Consider the following 21,998-nt stretch of genomic DNA (forward strand, 5'->3'; position numbering starts at 1 on the left):
GGGCGGTGAGTGAAACTTTATTTCAGTAGACAAGTAGACATATTTTCTTTTTAAGAGTATACCTTTTGGGGACAACATCTAAAGGGCTGTTCTGCAAGGGGGTACAAAGACTGCCAAGGAGATCTACTATGCAAAGAGCATAAAGAGCCCCCAGAAGGAACTCTGAAGCTGGAAGACTTGTGCTGCAGGAAAAGAAAGGGTGCTGTGGAGGTGTTCCCCCCAGAGACTCTGAGAAGGCAGGATGTGGCCATGGGCAGCATCTGGAGTTAAGCTGCAATGGCACCATCCCACTAGCAACGCCATGGTATACTGGCATCCACCTTGCACAGACACACTGGCATAGGTCTCTGAGGTGTGCACACAGGCAACAAGGTAACTTCAGGGACATAATTTGGTGGGCTGAAGGAGCAGCAATGCCAAATGGCTTCTCTGGAGTGTTTATTAATTCTGGGGAGAATAGTCTTTTCTTTTTCATACTTTCATATAATCTCTCTGGCTCCTGGGCATGTATCTCCCAACCTGAGTCACCACTGATCCCTGATCCTACCCCAGTTGGTGTGATGCAGAGCGGTGGCTGGGTCTGCCTGCCACCTGCTATACCAGAGCCCCAAGAGGCTGGGTTCCAGATGGGAGAACAGACCTCAGAGGCAGCACCACCTAGGCAGAGCACAGAGTCCAAGCACAAGGAGACAAAGGCCCCTGGGCTAAGAGTGTTGTCCTTTAAGTCTGGCTCACAAGGCCTGAGCATGCCCACCCATGTCCTGTGAGCCCCTCGCCAACTCACTCCCGAATCTCATCAATGATTTTCTGCTTCTCCTCAATTTCATCACGAAGTCTGGACAGCTGCTTCTGGTGTGCTTCCCGGTGACTCTCCATCTGCTGCTCCAGAGCCTTCTGCAAGCCAGGCCAGGAGAAATGTCGCATCAACTTGTTGGCACTCTGCCTACTCAGTGACAAGCCCCCGATCCATGTCTACCTCCCTCAGATGTTAAATCCCAAAATTAAGGGTGTTTTATGGCTCTTATGCCAAGCTCCTGGCCTTGCTTCATCTGCACAGCAAAGCCCACAGATCTGTCACAAAACTGTGTGGGCCTTGGAGGCAAACCAGCCCAATAACTGCACAGAAGTTTGCCTTTGCCTTCACTCATCTGAGCTACATGGTTTGCCCAGCCAGGCCAGTCAGAACACAGTAGTTCCCTTACTACCTGAGTGACTCAGACGCATCACTTAACCCCTGTAAGAACACTTCCTTACCTGCTGAATTGAGGGATAGCCCCTCTCTCTGTCCAGCCCACCATAGACTTCCAAGAGCACTCTGACATGAGAGCAAGCCACCAAAGCAAGGCCAGGCTACGCAGCAGACTATCAGCTGTGAGCTTCTGCTCAGTGAGGTTCATGGTTTTTCTAAATCGATCAAAATTCCTGTCTGTTCCAGCTCATTTTATTCAATTTTGGAAGTCTTATTTCCCGGTTATTTTTTTCTACATTTTCCATTCTTGATTTAAATGTGACATGAAGATCTGTGTTTTAGGAAACTTGGGTTCGAAGATCTTCTTTGTAGGGGCTGAGAGGAAAAGTTTTCTCTAGAAATTAACACAGGTCACATGGCCCGTGTGGTCACTGCGGTGCTGCCCTTATACCCACTTCATCAGGAACAGGGAACACAGGCATCAATGCAACACAACTGTATCCACAGATGTGTCTGGCTTCCTGGACGGTCCCATCATCACCTTGTGACTACATGAGGCCCCAGGAGAGCTGCTCTGGAGGCCCAGTCATGATTCCTCTCATCTCTGTCTCACACTGGCATGCACAGGCCTGAGAAGACTGATTTTTCCAGATGTGCACACCTCAAATCCACACACTCACCTTCATCTCCTCGGCGTCCTGGAGCCTTGTCAGATGTTCCTTCTCCTTATCTTGGAAGCTGACTTCATGCATTTTTTCTGTTTCAAATTGTAAAAGTGACTTCAGTTTTAACTGGCAGAAACTCAGAAAACAAACCGATGATGACATAGTGAAGATAGCAGCCAACTTGTACCAGAGCAGCACCAGGGACGGCCTTCTTCCTGCCCCAGCACCCCAAATGCCAGGGCTGACCTCTCCTGTGACCTGTGCTGGTACTTAGGTCACTTTACTTACGTAAATTGAGGTCTCCCCAGCAGAGAGCAGCCAGGGAAAGAAAGGGGGTAATTGGAAGCAGGCAGCCCCAGAACTGCTTCCACCTGGCCTCTGGGAGTGGGCCCCGAGGGCACGGGCATGAGGACATGATCAAGTCTTGCAGATTATAAAGCTCTTGAGTGTAAGGTGACATCTGGATTCATGTCACTGGTAGAATTCCACAAGGAGCTAATTTACCTCCCAGGAGTAACTGTTGATTTCCTAAGGCTCTGAAGCAGGAAAACAAGCTAAAGATGAAAACCAGGGAAACAGAAATAGATTCCAGCACTTTCCAGATTCACCAGGGGGCCCCAGGTGGGGAGGGCTGCTGCCAGCACTCCTGTCTCTCTGTACTCTTGCTCAGTGGGGCTCCCTGAGCTGGAAAGCTGGGGGAGGAGGGGCTGCAAGCAAATGTCATTTGGAAACTGACATCTAACTCACTATATCTCTAGTCTATTTTACCTTATATCAGGCCATCTCCCTGTTTGTATTTATATTCAGTGGCCCCACTGCACGAAACACATGCAAGAGGGGAAAATGCTTTTCTTTATCCAGTGCTAGGTGGCATACTCTATTCTCAACATTCATTCCTTACCACTAAAATAAACTGTTACCAAGCTATGGCAGGGCTCTTTCTTAATTTGCCTTTGAACCTGTAGTAGCATGTATTTATCCAGTAAATAGCTTTACCTGAAAATAAAAGAAATGAATAATAACACCATCAATCCTATTACTTATCAAAATATTTTTATTTTAAATATTCATTTCTAAGACCACAAGGATCTATTTATTTTGAATAACTGCAATAAAGGTTTTAACCTAACACTGCATCATAAATTATTGCAACACACATGCATGTTTTGTCTCCGGCGTGAATTCTAATATCTCCAATGATATTCTATTAAAGTCTACTGAACTTTTAGATATTTTGGGTGTTTTTCTCTTTTCCTCTTCCCTTCATTCTTGTTTATGCTTTTCTGAGCTAAAGTTTTGTGATGAGGTGCTGGAGAGATGGCTCAGCAGTTAAGAGCACTTGCTGTTCCTCCAGAGAATGAGGTTCAATTCTCAGCACCCATACCAGGTGGCTCACAAATGCCTATAATTCTACCTACAACTTCTTCTGCCCTCCTCAGGCAACATTTCAGCCTTTACTATGTGTGGTTGGTCTCAGGCTGCACATTGCAAAGTTCTTAATCCTGTTCTGGCTTCTGCATTTCTGATTGCCACTCTTAATGTTTGCTTCTCTTTACTCACATGTTATTAAGCATTTTCTGTTTATCAGATACCACACAGCTAAGGGAAGGGCTTGTTCAAAAGCTGAGCTTCTCAGCTTAGCCACAGTGTAAGTGCAGAACTCCATGGAAGGGTCTGACATAAGATAATCACCCCTGGGATATAGCAGGTAGCTAGTCCAGAGAAGACTGGAGGTGACCCCCTCAGCGTATTGACTTAGCCACAATCCCTAACTAGGCTGCACAAGGCAATCATAACAGAGATGAGCAGAGCCAGAGGCATCTGACAAGCGTGAGGGACAAGATTTGCTGAGTGATTAGAGGCCACATGGGTGGAAGTGGGGGATGCTGGCCCAGGCAGCTGGATGGACAGAGGGAAGCTGGGAAGGCTTATACACAGTAGGGCTAGCATGGATCTCTTCTTTCTGTTAACACTGGGGTTCCCAGCAGACACAGAAAGGCTGTAATTGAACTAAACATCAAGACTCAGCCAAACAGAGACTGACGTGGGCCAAGTGTCTGACACTGCCAAAGTAGTCACTATTTACCTTGGGCTCGAAGCTTGGCCAGCTCTTCGCTGAGTGAGTCCTGAGACTCTTCCAGCTGCCTCCTCTTCTGTTCCATGTTCTGCATGTAGTCCGTCAGAGATTTGATCTTGGCTTCATGCTTTTAGCAAGAAAACAGAGGGAAGGAAAGGTGAGTGGCGAGTGTCTGCTCGTCCGGGCTTGTCTGGAGCTGTCCAGTAGGAAACAACAACTTAGAGACCTCACCATGGAATGGCTCCTATTTTGTCCTTTGCCTGGGCTTCACAAATGAGGACGGAGGCAGTTCTGTTTCTTCCATGTACTCTGACGCTTATGTCTCCATACACACTGCATACTATGTCCCTGGCGCTTTCCACTTCATGTGAAGACCAAAGCCTACCCTGGTTTCCTTCCTCATGGTAAAAACTAAACAGCTACTGGTGTAGCTTGGCAGTAGAACACCTGCCTAGCAGGAGCAATGGCCTGGATTCAGTGCCCCGCACCCTAAGGAGCAGGGAGGGGAGTGTGTGAAGGAACTAGGAAACATCCAGGGCTGAAGGCCTCTATCTGTCTTTGGACATGCACCTGTGGATTCAAATAGCACATCTGTTTTTTTTTTTTTTTTTTTGTGTGTGTGTGTGTGTGTGTGTCCTTCAGACACAGGGCAACCAACTCTGGTCATTAGTGTCCTTGCATCTTAGGGTTCCTCTGTCTGGAGAGTTCCCTCTCTTCCAGAACCCTTCACATACACACACTCACACACATGCACACACAATGTCCTGCTGGCTCCCTATCAGACCTCAGCATTTTCTCACAGCTCTTGCTTCTGTGTGATGGTACCTTTTCTATTTTTTTTTTTTTTTTTTTTTTTTTTTTTTTTTTGCCCACAAGGGTATAGAGTAGATTCTTAATGAACACCAGTGGAAGGAGTCAGTAAATGGATGTGAGTTCAGTGACTGGTCAGGAATAATAGTGGCTTCTGGACAGACGGAAGATACAGACTGTCCCCCACTGGAATCAGGGCTCATGTTTAAGCAGGAAGACCCTGCAGAATGACAGGTGATGGCATAACAACTCTGTAACTCAGTGGGAAGACATATAAGAACAGCTTTGGGGGAAGAAGGTTTAACCAAAGAAGAAAGAATTCTGTTAGACTTCAGAAACCACATCAGGTCTTGGAGAACCATGGTTTTGTCCGTATGAAATCTCTTGGAAGCAATGAGTGAATTGATGGCTTCTGGACATCATAATAGAATATGAAACAGTCTCATGGTAAGCCACCCTTGCTGCAGACATAGGAAGATTTTCCTAATTTTTAAATTTTCTCAACTCTGATGCTGGGACCCCACCAGTGACAGTGAATGTTCTTCAGCCTTCCTCTGGCTGTACTCGCTCCAATGACCAGAGTTCCCTGCCTACATCTGTCTAGGGCACACTCTCAGCACTGCAGGCCAAGTGCTGCCCTTGCCCAGGGGCTCTGCAGGCTGCATCTTCTCTTCCTCCCTCCCTCATGAAGGGCACAGCTGACCTGATCTGAGTATTTGGGTCTATATGCAGGGTGTGGGAGGGATTTGGACATGGGGCCACTTTGTCCAGCTGGACACAGAAAGCACTGGGCTGTTGGCCGTGGACACACTGCCTATGGTTGACTTCAGCCCACAACTGTTGGGAGTCAAAGTACCCCTGAGTTTATGCCATGGTCTCAAAGGTAACCTAGAAACTAAAGTTGAATTGTATCTTTCTCCAATGTTTATCTTTTTCTCTCAATTTTTGTAAGTTATAAAAATGTCTTGCTGCAAATAAAAAGTTCTTGCTGTTAATGACAATATAGTCATAAAATATAGAGCAAATCTATAAAAATGTAGTATGAATTTCACCTACAAACTACCCTGTCTTACAAATTAAGGCATATTTTACAAAGATATAAAATGGCATAGATATAATGCAATATTTTCATTTTAGCCTAATTTTATAAAATTATACTTTTCAAGTGCCCAAGTTTTATGGATTTTTGTAAGTTCTATGTAATATTCTGGCTGGAGAGATGGCTTAGCCATTAAAGGCTAGGCTCACAACCAAAAATATGTAATATTCTTCTACAGCATCATTTGTCTATCAACAGGTGTTAGGGTAATATATTTTATGATAATATAAAGTAATAGCACATTCAACATTTTCCACATAAACTTTTAATATTTTAATCAGGAGATTATAATAACATATGAACTTTAAAAATTTAATCTCCATTACCAATAAAAAACAGAATACATAAGATCACAGGACCAAAAGACACTTCCAAGTTAGGGAGATGGCACATAGGGCAGAGGTGCCTTCTGTATAAGAACAGGGCCTACATCTGGATCCCCAAAAGCCATATAAAACCTGAGGGTGGTGGCATTTGCCTACAGCCCGAGAGCTGAGAATGGGCAAAGACAGGTGGGTCACAGGGATGGCTGGCCAGCCAGTCTAGCCAAAACACAAGGCTCAGTATCACCAAGATATCCTGTCTCCAAAAATAGAGAAGAAAGAAATAGAGACAGGTACTCAAAGTCAACCTTCGGCCTCCACACATACGCATCCATGTGAGGACATACACACACGCACACAAACACACAAACATACTCAATATACTTATATGCTTTTTCCGGTTTTGTTTTTCCCTGGGCTTCCCAAAAGGATTACTAAATTATATCTCATGGTGTTTATCAACTTTCTATCACATATCAGCACTGAATAACCCTTTAAATATTATTTTACCTGGTAAAAAAACAACGGCAGATCCCATTTTAGACAATTAGGTTAAAGCTGTTTCTATTACTGTGTATGTTTAAAGCTATATCAGAATACGGTGTTCTTTTGTCTGCCTCTTGGTACTGTTAGACATTCTAGGCCACACTTGTACCTGCTTCCTCAAATGACTGTCACAAGGTAGTGAGCAGCACACATTTCACAATCTCAGAAATCTCAAACCCAAACAGTAAGCTTACACATCGGTGTAGCCCAGAACTGCTCCACAGTCCTCTGAACTATCTTCCCAAGATGAAAGCACCATTCCAATAGGAAAAGAACATGGCCAAAGACACATGCCCTGAGCATGAGGAGCCAAGACACAAGTTTTGGTTTATGTCCAGTTCTGCCATTATGGATTTGACAATATATTTAATCACAATCACACCTCTATTTGGAAAAAAAACAAGAATAAATTCTGCCTATGGCATTTTTTAAAGATCAACAAGAAAATGCAAACAAAATTTTGAGTGCCATGTGTACATATGACAAACAATGAAATGGCTCCTGTTACTACCATCTACAACAGCTTCTATTTGCACAATTTGTCCCCATGGTAGATTTACAGATGTAGGAATGCTACCCTAACTAACAGGAGATTAAGAGATACATTATATATGCCCAACTATGGGCTAACAGAGAAATACAGATGGACCCTTTGAAGACAGAAAAGCCTTTGATTTGTGTAACTTACACAACAAAATCTATCTTAAGGATAGCCCCAGAGAAATCAGGCTTGGTAATACATACCCCAAACACCCATATTCAGCAAGGAGGTGAGAGAGTGCATCTGAAACAAGGGGATCATGAATTTAAGACCATTCTGGGCTACAAAGTGATGCTTTTGTCTCAAAAAGACAGAAAAGTATGGCTGGGATAACCTGAACTAGGTTCATGTAGACTGAGTGTCTACGTGTCTAGTACACACATCCCAAGAAGGGCAAGGAGGGAACAGATCTCAACAGAGGAGTGTGAACAAGATGGGATGGACAGCCCACCTGGGAGATCAGCAACTGGCAAGCTGCCAGCTCCCGTTCGCTGGCATTCATCTTTCTGTTGGAGTCCATCTGGGCACTCTCCAGCTGCTTGCTACGGTTCACAAGGGACTTGACCTCCGACTTCATCTTGCTAATGTATAGGCGTGCCATGGTGAACTCCTCTTCAATGACTCCATTCACATCTGCCAGCTGAGCAGAGAGAGAACCGTCAGATGTTCAAGGATCCCTTGACACCCAACCATGGGTCCTTGAGACAGACAGCTCTAGCTTTTTGGCAAAAAGTCTAATCATAGGGAAAGTTAAAAATAAAAACTACCAAGTCCATGTGAAGTCCTCAGAGAAAGTTCCCGTCAGAAACCACAATCCAATGTGCTCCTCAGTTAGGTATACATTTCATTATCATTGATTTGAGGATAGATGGGATGACCCAGGAAGAAAAACGACTGAAGAATTTCTTAAAGGAGAAAATTTCTCAGAAGCTTTACCTTGCCATGACCACAATGGTGTCCCTATAAGGGCCCTTAACCCTACCTGTGGAGAATCTAGGCCCAGAATTTCAATTCTCCACACCCTCCACAGTGGTCAGGTAGCCCAATGCCTCTATGTGCCATGGCTGAACTATAAAAGACTTTTTCCATAGTCTTCAAACAAAACTTGTAATGCCTGGGGATGCACCATTCTTTCCTTGTGGTGAAGGTTCTGTTGCTACCAATCTTTTTTCTTTGCCTTTCAACACCTGCCCTTCCAAGTAGACCTACTTATTAAGATATCTAAGAATAAGCCTAAGTTTACATCAAAAAGTGATTATTCTGATGGAGTTTCTGAATGAGCTATATCTGGTTTCTAAGTTTCAGGGCTCCACTGGAAACCAAAGAAAAAACAAACAAAACAAAACAAACAAACAAACAAAAAAACCGGAAACAAGGTATTTGGGATTGATGGAGATGCAGGGTACACAAGCTAAGCCATGGAGAAAGTAGCTTGGTGTATACTATATTTGGCCACCAGAGGGGAGCCTTGCACTTTAGTTAGACTCTTTTGTCCCAGCAGCCTCCAGCCCAAGGACCAGCTTCTGCTGAAGGCAAGGTCTCTAACTCTAGGTTCTAATGCTCCACAGTGTCCTCTCACTGCCCTTCCCACATCCTCATGTCATTACTGCTGTCATTAACTAGCCTTTTTTTCCATGTATTCATTTGAGAGCTAAGGTTTAGATGGTGTTGAAATATGAGCCCTGAAAATCGGTAGCAAACATAAAGTTCATAGCTCTGCATGTTGGCACTGGGATTTTAATTTATAAGAATTCAACAGTACTTAACAGTGACTCCAACACAATACCAAGCTAAAGCAGGGAAAAGCTACAGTTATCAGCCTGACTCCCCTTCTCAGAAGCTCTTGCTAAACTTAAGCTGGGCTTGTGACTGCCTGAGATTTGCCTTCCAACAGTGCTCCTTGTTCCATCCGTCTCGTAATGCAACAGCATAGAAACACTAAGTGGAAAATACTTGCAGCCTTTGTCATTGGTCCAGCATAGAACAAGATGGTCTAGTACCATGATCTGTGAGAGTCATCAATGAAATTAACTAGGGCATCCAATGTCTGGAATCTAAAATTAATCTAAAAAATCCAATGAGTATTTTTAAATGCCGGACTTCCAGCAGGAAGGACCTTTAATGGCAAAGCAACAGGCATGCTTTGATTTCATTAGCGTGTTCATCAGCTCCATGTCAAAATTTTAGCATAAAGACACCTTCCCTTACTGTTGTCAGCAGCAGATGCCGATTTCCCATAAATCAACTCCACCTGGTCCCAGGAGGCCTTTAACCAGTGTCAGAACTGCCTTGCTCAACACCAACATGTGGCACTAAAAATTAACAGAATCTCCAGACTGGGACTGACAGACTGACCTGGCGGGACCTGCACATGGTGCTGCTGCTGCACACGCTCACAGGGACTCATGAAGCACTCAGCGGCAATCAAGGCCCAAAGTCTTAGATGTGCAGCCGAGACCTTCCAATGGCTTTCTGTTTCCCAAAGGAGATTTCTAAATTTTGCAGGAGTTCCCAGTGTTTAACCATTGTCAACACACCAAAGGATCATGCAGTAAAGCTGTAAAATGCTTCTCAGAGGGTTCTGTTTGCAGGATTTGTGGGGGCAGCAAGTTAAGGAACACCAGCCAGTTGTCATTCATCCTCAGCCAGGTGTCATCCACAAAACCAGTAACTACTCCATCCAAGGTGCTCTGTCACTGGAAAGCTATGCTCATCAGAACTGTGTGACACTAGCCTTCAGAGGGAGTCACCACCACCCTCAGAAGACGATGGTCTACCTCAAAAGTGTGAAGCTGACTCCATCTAATGTTTCCCCCAATGAGACTATTTTTGTAATTCTTGATCCTGTTTTTCTGGTTAATGACAACAGCCATTCATTGTTGTTCTTGGCTCATAACATTCTTTTTCTCTCTCTTCCTTCTCATCCCAGCTTTGAGACAACTTTAGACTACCCACTATTTCTTTACCTCTCTCACTTCCTTGCCCTCAAGAACACCAGTGTGCATAACTTGAGGGGATAAAGCAATTCATGGTAATCTTATTCTCCTTTGGAATGGTCCATGTGACCTACATCTGGCCAACTATGTCTCCTAGGAATTTCTGGCATACAGTTCCCTCCTGGATAAAAGTAGTCTGTTTCAGCCCACACTGCTTGGGATGTAGTCGAGTGAAGATGTGATGATTGGTGCTATTGCAGTGATCTTGCTATATGAGGCAAAAGATATAAAAATATGAAATAGGCTGAGGACAGCCAGAGAGGGAACAGAATGGCTGGGTTCTCTATATTATCCAGCCACTTCACCAGAACAACATTTGTTTCTCTTACTTTAGTGCAGTCACCTGGAGAATCTTGTTAAAAGGTGAAATTCTACTTCAGTATGTCTGAGGTAGGCCTCGGGTCTGTATTGCTAATTAGCTCCAGGTGATGCAGACCACACCGAAAAACAGGCACCTGGCTTCTCCTGTTGTGTGGATAATTAAGTGTGGTTTACTCCGAAAGCCACTGGTAGCTGCCTATGACTTTCAGCTGGAAGCTTCCATAATCCATACTGCTTGGCTGGAGAATTCTCAGTGCATTGGGTTCATAAGTGGGAGACACCTGAGGTCCAAACTCCCCCCAGCTGCCTCCAATCAAGACTGGAAGATGCTCCCCAGATCTGAAAGGCAAATTGTTACTCTCCTCCACACCAAACTTCATTACCATCTTTTTTTTTTTTTCCTGCCTTCAATTATTTCCCATCATGCTACACATGCAGACCACAGCCCTGAGGCTCTGGTGCCATGAGGCCCCCATCACACCAAGGACAGAAGTCTGGCTCACCGTCTTCACATCATTGGTGCCAATGATTCCACCTATCTCCCCCAGATCCTTCAGCAGCAGGTTCAGGATCTCCGTGGCCCTCTTCCTCTGGTGATTGCTAAGCTCTTGTAGCTGACTCAGCTCTCTCTGTGTGGTTGTCAGTGTTGTCTGGAAAAACAAATTCAACCACAAGTTACCAAGGTGGGACCTGCAGCCTCCAGAGCTCAACAGCCCATGCCAGACGCAGCTCTTTGATCATCTCTGATCTCAGTGCACGAGAACCCGGAAGGCCAACTGTTGCTCTACACTTGGTTCTCTGACAGAAGAACTTAATACGGAGATGTTATCTTGTAAGACCAGATATGTTTTAGTTGACAATAACCACGTTAGCAAAGCAAGTTATTAAAAATGAATCCTGGGCCTAGAAGATGGCACAGCAGGTAAAGGCAAGAACTAACTCCAGCAAACTGTCCTCTGACCAAGTGAAAATAAGTCTTTTTAAATAAATAAAGGTCTCAGTCAATAAGGTACTTGGGACCTGAGTTCAATAACCCAGAAACTATGTGACAAAAATCTGGGTCTGGTGGTGCCCACTTCTTATCTCAGTGCTGGGAAGGAGTCCTGTGGCCCCACTGGCCAGCCAGTCTAGCATATTCTTTGAGTTCCAAAAGAATGAGACTATCTCAAAAAACAAGATGAACAGCATCGAGGAATGACGCCCAAGGCTGACCTCTGGCCTCCATCCACATGCACACAATGGTACAAAAAGAGGCCCTTATGTTTCTAGTATTTAACCACATTTTCTAACTTACCAAATGCTGTTTCATTCCCCTTGTTCTAGTTTAAGGTCCCCAGTTCCATGCTCAAACAAAAATCTGCTCCCTGGGTAACTTCCAAATTCTAATTAATGGGACTGGAATCAGTGTCCCAGACAAAACATTAACGAGCATAGAAAATAACTTAAAACATCTTGAATACTCAGGGAAGACAAATTAAATACTGTAATTTTTCAAAATTACTCAAGCTCCATAGTAGAGCTCCTTCAGAAGCAGTAAAAGCTCTGTCTTCACACCAAACTTCAGCAAATCAGTCTCTTTTCTACCTCCCATGTTTATTACCACAAGAAGTAATGTGTTCTTAACTCACAGCAACTGAATACCCTCTTTTAGCATCTTGGTATGAACTCGGCCAATACTAGAGCAAGTCTTCTACTCCTGGAGCCTTGCAAATTAATTCCCCCACTGTAGCTAGTACAGTTTACTTAAAAACTATGAAAGCCGTCTGATAACAGTTGTTTTGACACAAATTAGAAGCACAGTATGGAAAATCTTGCCTTACTTCGAGAAGCACAAAACACAAAGCATGACGGGCTGTTGGAACCCAGGAAAACGAGCAGAAGCAGTGTAGGTGTCCTCCCCAAGTGAGTCTACAGTGATTTAGGGCACCATTGCCAACTGTTCGTTTCACCACAGACACACTTTCTCCGGGAAGCTATAGAAAGACCTTTCTCCCTCCATGTGGTAGGAAGTGGAGAACAAATAGGACTTCCTGTCCACTCTACCACCAGCACTGACCTCACCACCTGCTCTGTGTGCCCAGGACTGATGTTTCCATATGGTAGTCTGGCACAGTCTAGGACACCAGGCCATTAGGCAGAGGCACCAAGAACAGCAGGCTGCAGCCACACAACTTCTCCACCACCCATCTCCAGGCAGCAAAGGGCATGGCACAGCCACCTCAACAAATGCTCACTGGTCCTGCTGCCTGCCACTAGTTTACCAAGTAAACTGCCTCCCTGGGAAGAACTGGGAAGAACTCGAAATACAGCAATGTGCTGGCTGGATTTAAGTTAACAGGACTGGCTTACCTCTGGCCTCCTGAAGCTAGGACAAGATGGCATAGCGGGGAGCCATCTCATTCAATAGGGTATGAACAATGGAATGCATAATGCTCTTTAATAACAATGCTCTTGGCGTTATTCATTGTTCCTCATTACTATATCACACAGGTCCTTGCTCAGTGCTTTACATAAGCTGTGACTAACACTCATGCCACTCAAGGAGCAAATGATTGTCATTTTGATAGATAATGCAATTAATAGTCAAGATGTTTTAAACATCTTGCCTGAGGTCAAAGAGTCATAAGGTCACATTTTTCACTGAGCTTTTTCTGGATCTAGAATCTGCATTCAACTATTTCCAGAAAGCATTCATGCTGATGTTATAAGCTTCCTGGGTGTAAAACAACTGTCACAGGCAGTCTGTGATGAAAGGGCTGTTGAGAGAGGCCTCGGAACAATGCGAGTCTTACAGTCACAAGCATTCAGCCAACTGCCTTCCTAGATAAGTCTGTCAACAAGGAAGTCCCGCCCCTTTAACACTATTGCTCCAACCGTTTTCTGGGCCAGCTCATCCGTCAACTGCTCATTGGCCCTGGTCTTGTCCTCCACTTCCTGTGACTTCTGGTCATAATTGACAGCCAGCTCCTCCAGGGCCTGGAGGACTTCTTTCACTTCATCTTTGGCTGCCTCATTTTCAATCTGGAGACGTGTCAACTCCTCCTGTATCTTCTCATAGTCCCTCCTTGTAGAAGCTAGAAGCTGGGGAGATCAGAAGGAATGGTGACTCCACTAATTATATGTCAAGGACCTATGCTCTACTCACATAGAGCAACTTTATAACGATATACAAGAGAACAGGTTGGAAGCACTCAGTCTGTCAGTGGCTCTCAGTGCATGGCACAGATGCTAAATACATTTTCAAATGCTATTCCAAAACCCTTCTCTCTTTTTTCCTTCTTAGCTTTAGAATTTTATGCTTAAGTCAAAGACTGAACTACACACACACACACACACACACACACACACACACACACACCACGGTGTAGCAAGCAAGCTGGCTGGCTTTCCCATGTTTAACAAAAGATGGGAGAACCATTCCTAATGACCGAAGTAACACTGGCAAAGCTTTTGAAATCAGTGCTATGATTTCATACTGTATATAGGTTGATTCCACACCAAAGAGTAATTAAAATGAAGACAAATGTCCTTATCATGTTTTAAGAATGTATAGAAGCATATACCCCAAACACTGACATGTGGTAAAATGAGTTCCTAGGCTCGTAGTTTCTTTAGCTTTGTTCCCACTGTTATTTTCTGACTTTCCTAAAATGAGCATTTATTGCTTTGTAGGAAAAAAATGTTAAAGGTTTGAACTGTAACAAAAGAAACCGATCCAAGGCAGCTGTGCCTCTTTGGACATGCAGAGAACAGCAAACATAAAAAGTGGTTTCAACCACACGCAAGAGAGAAATCTATTAAATATGGCTCACTACAAAATCACAATCGTTACATTGTAAAGATGATGGGAAACACAGAGGAAGGAAATGGTTACAAGACAGTTATTTCTGGATGTGGGGGACTGAGAGTGGGACATCAGTCTCCGCCACCTGCCGTCACTGCATCATAGGAGCCAATCAACAGCACTTTAGCAACAAAGCAAAAAGCATCTTAAAGCACAAAAGAGAAAAATACTTAGGTGATCTCAGCAAGAGAATTTTGAATTATCTATGCTTGATAGATTGGCTGGCTGTGCTGTGCTTGGGTTCCTGTATGTAAAATCCATGGCAATCAAGGCATTGACTGTAGAACTGGATGCTGGCAGGGGGAGGCTGAGAACAGCTGGCCTCCTTTTTAGTGTACCAAATATACAGTAGCACAGCACTGGGTCCCACTCTCTTTCCTTCTGAAGTTCTACACTGATTTTGGTTTTGTTTTCCCTGTAGGACAGAGGGAGATATGGTGTACGCCAAAACATAAACCAGATTTCTGCAATAGTCAGGCTATAGAACCAGCTTAGGTATCCATCAATAGATGTCTAGGTAGCGGAAATGTGATAGGGAGATGATGGATGGATAGATGGATGGATGGATGGATGGATGGATGGATGGATGGACAAAGTGGAAGGCAGGTAGATAGATGCAGATGATTGATTGATAGATGCATGCACATGATGAAATTTTATTGCGTGAGAAAGAAATAGGAGATTGTGTCATTTGTAGGAAAAGGTCGGAGACACATTGACATTTAGACAATTAGCCGATGCAGGAAGACAAATGTCACATACTTTCTGTTCTACATGGACTGTAGAGAGTGATCTTGGAAAAGGAAGTAGAAAAACAGCAGGAGAGGAAGGTGAGACAAGAGGGGGAAACGGGCTGGGGGTGAGGTTGAATATGGTCAAAGCAAGTTAGACTCATGAAAATGTCACAGTGAAACCCATTCTGTGTAGATGACTGACGCTGCTCAAATGCAGAGGGGACATACCCTGAAACAGAAGAGTGATGCTCTGTGTGGCTAAGCAAGAAGCACACTCATCCTACGGCCTGGAGAGAGGTGGGTGCCCTCCCAGGGCCAAGTGTAGCACAGAGCAACTCCCCAGGCCTTGGAGTACTACAGAGTCACACTTGTCTTCTATGCACAGTTACAACCAACCTTTAGCAGGCACTGATAAGAAAGCTGCCATGAAATCTCCACATGCTCGAAGGTTTTGAAAAGGTTATTTGCAAATTATATTTTTAGGACTAACATTAACAAGAAAAACTAATAAAAAAATTTGTGAAAACGAATTTATTGCATACTTTACCTCATCCTGATCCAACATCTGTTGCTTTAGCTTTTCAGCCAGCTGGCTCTGCTGGTTAATTTCATCATCCTAAAAAGAAACACCATGCTTAATCTGGGTTAGTTATGTCAGTTTTGATACCCTGGCTTCCCTTCCACAGTCAGACACCAAGAAGCCGGTCCTAAATTCACTCATTACATTGGGGGGAAGGGTACAGCCAGAGACAATTCTGGGATCTCGTTGATTAGTGTGTTTCTTCACCCAGCTTTCTTTCTGGGAAATGTAATATCTACAAATCGAACCCAAATCTTCTCCATCCAGAAGTCAGAGGTCTGGTACTTGGGCACTGAAAGGGACTCCAGATACATCCTTCCCCAAACAAAGATGTTAACAGACTAGACTATCAAGCACATCTGTGACCAGGAACGCTGCCAAGTGACGAGATGGATGGACCACTATTTCAATACCATGTCCATTTACTTAGAGTAGCAAAACTAGTGCTTATGTGGAGTTTTCTCTTTGGTATCAATAGACAGCCCTCTTGATTGGCAATCAATAGCCTTGCCAATTGAAAGACAAAATAAGCAAACAAACAAACCCTGCAACCAATGGGGTGTGCACACATGAATGCCAAGCCAAAGCTCAAGTGGGAAAAACAGCAGCTCTCCCACTGGGTGTCGCTGCTGAGAAAGCAAGAATGCCTTGCCAGCCTCCCAACCAGCAAGCCTTCTCTAATGAAGGAGAGGCAGCAGGCTTGACACCTAACCACTGCAGAAGAACGCGGCCTTCACTGCTCTGTTCTCGTGATTTTAAATGAAATTTTAAGTATAGTCTGTGAAAAATGACAGTGGGGCTTGAGGCTCATCTATCCTTCAGTTATAAGAGGAGAAGTGATATTTGCTGACCTGTCTCAGGCTGTGCACCAAGCTGTCAAATCCAGTCCAGTACATTACACTGCCTCTGTGCCAGATCCTGCTTTGGTGTTATCACCATTAAAACCCCTCTCCAGAACTTTGGATCTGTTTCAGAGGTGAGGTGAGGGGGGTGGATGTCAGAACCTGGTCACAGAACCTTTATTCCGAAGACATCCACAGCATATATTGGTGGTGTCTGTGCCAGCACATGCTTGCGGTTAGTGGATGGTGTAGCTGGTGCCTTCCAAAGAGCACCAGCACTCTCAGGTCTGCAATGGAGGCTCTGAACATCCTTATTCTGTGTCTTTGGTCTTTCCTACACACTTGTTCTCACTCTCCTGCTCAGAAAGCCCATTTGCGCCAGGCAGTGATGGCATCAGTCAGGCAGTGATGCCTTTAATCCCAGCACTTGGGAGGCAGAGTCAGGTGGATCTCTCTGAATTTGAGGACAGCTTGGTCTACACAATGAGTTCCAGGACAACCAGAGTTACACAGAGAAACCCTGTCTTGAAAAACAAAATAAAAACAAAAACCAACAGCAACAAAAAGAAAGCTGATTTGCACTGAACTTTATATACCGAAATTTCTTCAATGGCTGTATAAAATATTGATGATTTTCCTCCCAACTCAGATTTCTGGCAGAAAAATTAGAGAAATGACAGCACAGCAAAACTGCCAGGAATTGGCGCTTCGGCAGCTTACTCACTATTTTTGTAGGACATGTTTTTCTTCACTTCCATCCACTTAGCATGCCCGTTACAAGCATCAGTTTTGTATTTCTGCCCCTCAGAGGGGGGAAACCTGTCCCCAAGTGACAGAAATAAAAAAGGGAAGGATGAAATAACTTGCCTTCTCATACTGCACTCTTGGCAAACCTGGAGATACAGCCTTCCTCCCTGACAGGTGACAAATGGAGATTTGATGAAAAGCGGGGGAGGGGGAGGGGAACAGGGACACGACATGACACAATGGACAGCCCCATCCATCCGGGAAAGATGAAAACAAGGTTCCACTAGAGAGAAAATCAGTACTAGAGCTGTGTCCTGAAGTAGACTTGCCTTTTATGAGGGCAACTTTCTAAGGATTTGATGTTGCCTATTCTGATTTCATTTTAATTTCTAAGCCTTTCTGAATGAGGTGTGCTGTGCTTTCTGCACAGCAAGTGTGTCTCTCAGGACATGTTTAAGCATGCTCACACTGAGATAACACATTTCAGAGCACTTTTCAAAAATTAATTTTGTGGCTGGATTTTCTTAGACATGAAATAATATGGTCACCTTTAATTCTGGAGATGTTTTTGCTACTCAGTAATTAGTACAGTATGTATTCAACTACCAGTTCTTGAATTCACTGCCTCCAAGGAGAGACTGGGCCAACATCAATATTCTGATGCTACAACCCAGCTCCCCACTATACTGACACTCCTTTGATGTCACCATAGATGTGGCTTCTCCATCAAGCAAAGAGAACACACAGAGGAGACTAATAAGGGACCTAGTAGTTATAGTATACTGTTATACATTAAAGATTTTAGTCCCCATGGCTATCTTAGAAGTGACATCTGTGAGCCCTGAGTTACAGATGAGAATAGCATACCGAGAAGCAGGGCATCTCCTACTGGCCTCTTATATTAAGTCACGGGTCTCCTACAAAGCCCATGCTTTTCTATCAAGCAGCAGACCTTGGGGTATATCTGTCCTTAAGTCCATGTGAACATCACAGAGGGTTTTGGAGAAACTGTGTTATCTTTCTCCCACTGTTTCCTAAAAAGATTCACTAAGGATGGCCAGTTCCTTGGTTAAAGGGCTAAGGTCATCATGAAATGAGTGTGGGGCTCAAGGTCAAGGGCTATGAAAACTCATTCCTGCTCTGCCACCAAGGGACTGTGAAAACTTTAGAAAGACACATGCAACTACCCAGGCTAATGTTCACATCCCTCCAGATACAGTATTCAGTAATCAAAGAAGACACCATGTTCCAACTCTCGAATTCTCAAAGTTTCTAACCGCCTAAATCACCAGAAGCATGGAGCTATCTTTTAGAGTCTTTGAGGGAACTTAAAGACTGACAAAGAATGACAGCTGATAGGACATAATCAAGCAGCTCACAAACACAGCTGACAGTGGACATGAGCTTTGATGCCCTCCAGGACATTGCCTCTGGGTTCTGTTCTTTCCCACATCTCTCAACATCACAGAACCAATTCTGACCCGCCATCCAAGACTCTTGAGATACAGGAATCTGTGAAGGGAGGAAGGGATTACATCTGGTTTTCTTCACTGCTGAAAACAACAACAGTTCTTTGGAGAAATCAGGAAGTTCACATAAACTACTAACACACTATTGATCTCCTTTTGTCCTGTCGAGGTCTTAAGTACATTACCCATGTAGAATAAAGAAGAGGACACCCAGAACACGAAGGGTGAAGTACACAGTTCTCTTGGGTATGGGTATTTTGTGAGATGTGTTTTCAGAAACACAGGATGACTCTGCTTTAATCTTTGGGGATCATAAAACTCCCAGAACCACAAACAGTAGAAGGAGTGTCCCCAGGCAATCAGTCACATTCAGCTTGCAAAGGTAATACCAGACTCTGGGCTTTACCCCAAAGACAGAGCCCTGTAAGATTAATGGTGATGTTCCCAGAACAAAGCTATTACATCCACGCCATAGGTGTCCTCATGGCACCTGAGCTGAACCAACACAGAAAAGATTAAACCAGACTGACAATATCAGCAACCTTGATGAAATGAACTGAAAGAGCTTAGGATATCCCATGAGCAATATGCCAGGAACACATGGCATGCTGACTTAGTTTCTGAACCTCTGGGATTCCTAACTTTACTGGGGATGATTGACACATGCTGTTCAAGGAGTCTTTTCAATATTCTAACCTTTACAGTGCCATGCCTAAGTGAGTCCTAGAAGTTTGTCCTAGGATTAAGCATCCCCAATTAATGTGATCAATCTCCATCATTCAACAATGTGTCTTTGAAAACGGCTTCACAGTACAAAGACCATCATCTTTAATATGATTAGGTCCAAAGCTCAGGATCTTAGAGCTACTCAAGTCACACTTGAGTCTTTGGAGTCACTTACCTTGTCCCAGGCTGGGGTTACTGTTAACTTTTCCAAGAAAAGCAAGCAGAGGCAGAGAAAAGGAGGGAAGCGACAAATACACCCTTGCATACTCACACAGCCCTCCTTACCTGTAGCAGTCTACCGGGACAGACTGCTAAGAATGATCACCTGTCTATCTGGACCCGCCCCCCCCCCTTCCTGGTTCTTCTAATCAAACATCCATGAAGGTTTCTATTCCCACAGCAATCAAACTAGAGAACAGGAATCAGGAAGAGAGGCATCTGTAGTTGTCTGCAGCCTCCCCACCCCCCCCCAGCCCCACACCAGCTCCAAAGGGCTTGGTGCTCACTGGGCCTGCCACCTTCTTCCATCTTTGCACAAAGGTGAAGACTGTTGGTCTCTGGCTAATATATGTATAAGAGACATGCAGAAACTGCTTTTCTTAGAAAACACTAACCCCACAAAGCCAAGGAAAAGCAAGATAAAATCCTATGGTCTCTATTTTCATTTTGTATCTCTCTTCACTTTGTGTCAGTCAACTGATTACCTCTGCATATAAGCATATTAACCATTCAGAGAGTGTTTATCTAAACACCTGTGCTACCTATCCTTTCTCATCCCCCTTTTCTCTGATGTGGTAACTCTGACTGAATCCTCCTCTTCCTTATCTCTGCCATTAAGAGATAACATGATTTATCACTTTAACTGGGGCTGAGTGGCGTCTTTGCGGGCCACAGAGACAGAGCTCTTGTCCTGAACCACAGACCTTATCATCTAGCTGTCGGTACAGACTAGAGATCTCCTCGTCATACTTCTCCTTCTCTGCAGAGATGCCGACAACAACGGGCGTGATGTTGTCTATGATGGGTGTGTTGTCGCAGGGCTCCAGGTTCTTTTGGTCCTTGGCACTTATCTGTTCATCTTCAGGCACAGCTTCCCCTGAGAACACACAGCAAGTGGGGTGCTGAGGAATACAGAAATCAAGCATGCAACCCTCCAGGAAGAACTCTAAAAATAGTCACCCAGGTGACAAATACACAGAAGACACAATAAAAAGTCCTGTGTAGAGCTAATGTCTGTTCTTTCTATCTGGGAATAAAGGTGTAGCTAATTGACCAATTCTGGATCTAGGACACATGGCAAAAATCAAATGGCTCCACTGGTCACAGTGCTGGTAAGTGACCCAACCCCAGCACTGCCTGAGAGTGCCTGTACACATTTTCCTTTTGTGGAGAACTATGCTAGCACTTACTAGAATCATATTCTCTCTAGTCACTGATTCAAAGGGAAACAGACCTCTGAGGCATCCTAATTACCAATTAATTATGTTACTGTGTCATTAGTAGAAACAGTCAAAGCAAGGAACACAGTGCCACTGTTTAACTAGAATGCTATGGGACCCCAACTCCTGCCAACCTGAGACTCTCAGGAGGGGGGCAATGTCAGGGTAGCGTCAACTCAAGGACTGGACCTGCCCTGCGCAATCACTCTCTCCACCATCATGCTCTCCCCCAGGAAGCCCGAATTAATTGGCTCTGCTGGAGAGTTCAAATAGAATAATTTCTTGTGATGTCAGGTAGTCCCAGGGAAAGAGGATTTAAAAAAAAAAAAAAAAAGGACATCCAATCTAGAATCTATACACACCTCTTCTCAGTCTGCAAAGAAGGATTTTCTGGGCCTTCAAAGGAAGAAGGCTCAATTTGGCAATGCAAGTGGGGAAAAAGGCACAGATTTCAAGCTGACCAAAGGCTGCCCCAACAGGAAAATCATCATGTAAAGACAGAATGCAAGGAGCAGATCCTATGGAAATTACATGGCCTAACTCTTTCAACTGCCTTCTTGGAAAGCAAACCCACACCAAACACACTTCCCTGCCACAGCTTTCACCAGCAACTCCATGCTCTCCCTCCAGTCCCTGAGCATGAGGGCAGCCCAGGCCCCACTCAGCTTCTCAGTCCATACTATCCATTCTGCAAAAATTTCCCCGGAAAACTGCCCAGAGCCAAAAATGGGAACAAAGACAGAAGAACCAAGATCTTAATCTGTAATTTCATAAACAGTGTATTTCATGCCTCAGGGAACCCACCTGAACACAGTGCACATTATCTCTGTATAAACAAAACACAGGGATGGTCTGGCTGTGCTGTTTGTATACAGGCTTCCATGGAGGTGAAGCTAATATCAATGATTTCACTTTTGTGTCAGTTCCATTTAAAACAGCAATGTGAAGCAAATCCTAGATAATCCATGCTTCATTCACTACATGTAAAACTAAGCTTCACTATCTTCTCCCTTAAACTGGACTACACACTGTATGTATGCTTTTTTCTGA

At 44.2% G+C, this 21,998-nt stretch overlaps 1 protein-coding gene across 2 annotated transcripts in view; it reads right to left on the minus strand.

Annotated features, from left to right (window-relative positions):
- Positions 1 to 21,998, minus strand: part of Kif5c (kinesin family member 5C) — a 134,364-nt gene that overhangs the window by 17,322 nt on the left and 95,044 nt on the right. The window contains exons 12-20 of one of the 2 annotated variants that reach the window (XM_035446811.1): positions 20,433 to 20,605; positions 15,693 to 15,761; positions 13,442 to 13,648; positions 11,071 to 11,217; positions 10,702 to 10,705; positions 7,702 to 7,883; positions 3,941 to 4,058; positions 1,870 to 1,946; positions 785 to 894 (exon numbers count right to left, since the gene is read on the minus strand). In XM_035446811.1, the coding sequence (XP_035302702.1) occupies positions 785 to 894; positions 1,870 to 1,946; positions 3,941 to 4,058; positions 7,702 to 7,883; positions 10,702 to 10,705; positions 11,071 to 11,217; positions 13,442 to 13,648; positions 15,693 to 15,761; positions 20,433 to 20,605 (1,087 nt within the window). Of the gene's footprint in view, positions 1 to 784; positions 895 to 1,869; positions 1,947 to 3,940; positions 4,059 to 7,701; positions 7,891 to 10,701; positions 10,706 to 11,070; positions 11,218 to 13,441; positions 13,649 to 15,692; positions 15,762 to 20,432; positions 20,606 to 21,998 lie in introns of both variants that reach the window. The other variant, XM_035446810.1, reaches the window with a different exon arrangement.

The sequence above is a fragment of the Cricetulus griseus genome, chromosome 6 (assembly GCF_003668045.3).
Source record: "Cricetulus griseus strain 17A/GY chromosome 6, alternate assembly CriGri-PICRH-1.0, whole genome shotgun sequence".
NCBI lineage: Eukaryota > Metazoa > Chordata > Mammalia > Rodentia > Cricetidae > Cricetulus > Cricetulus griseus.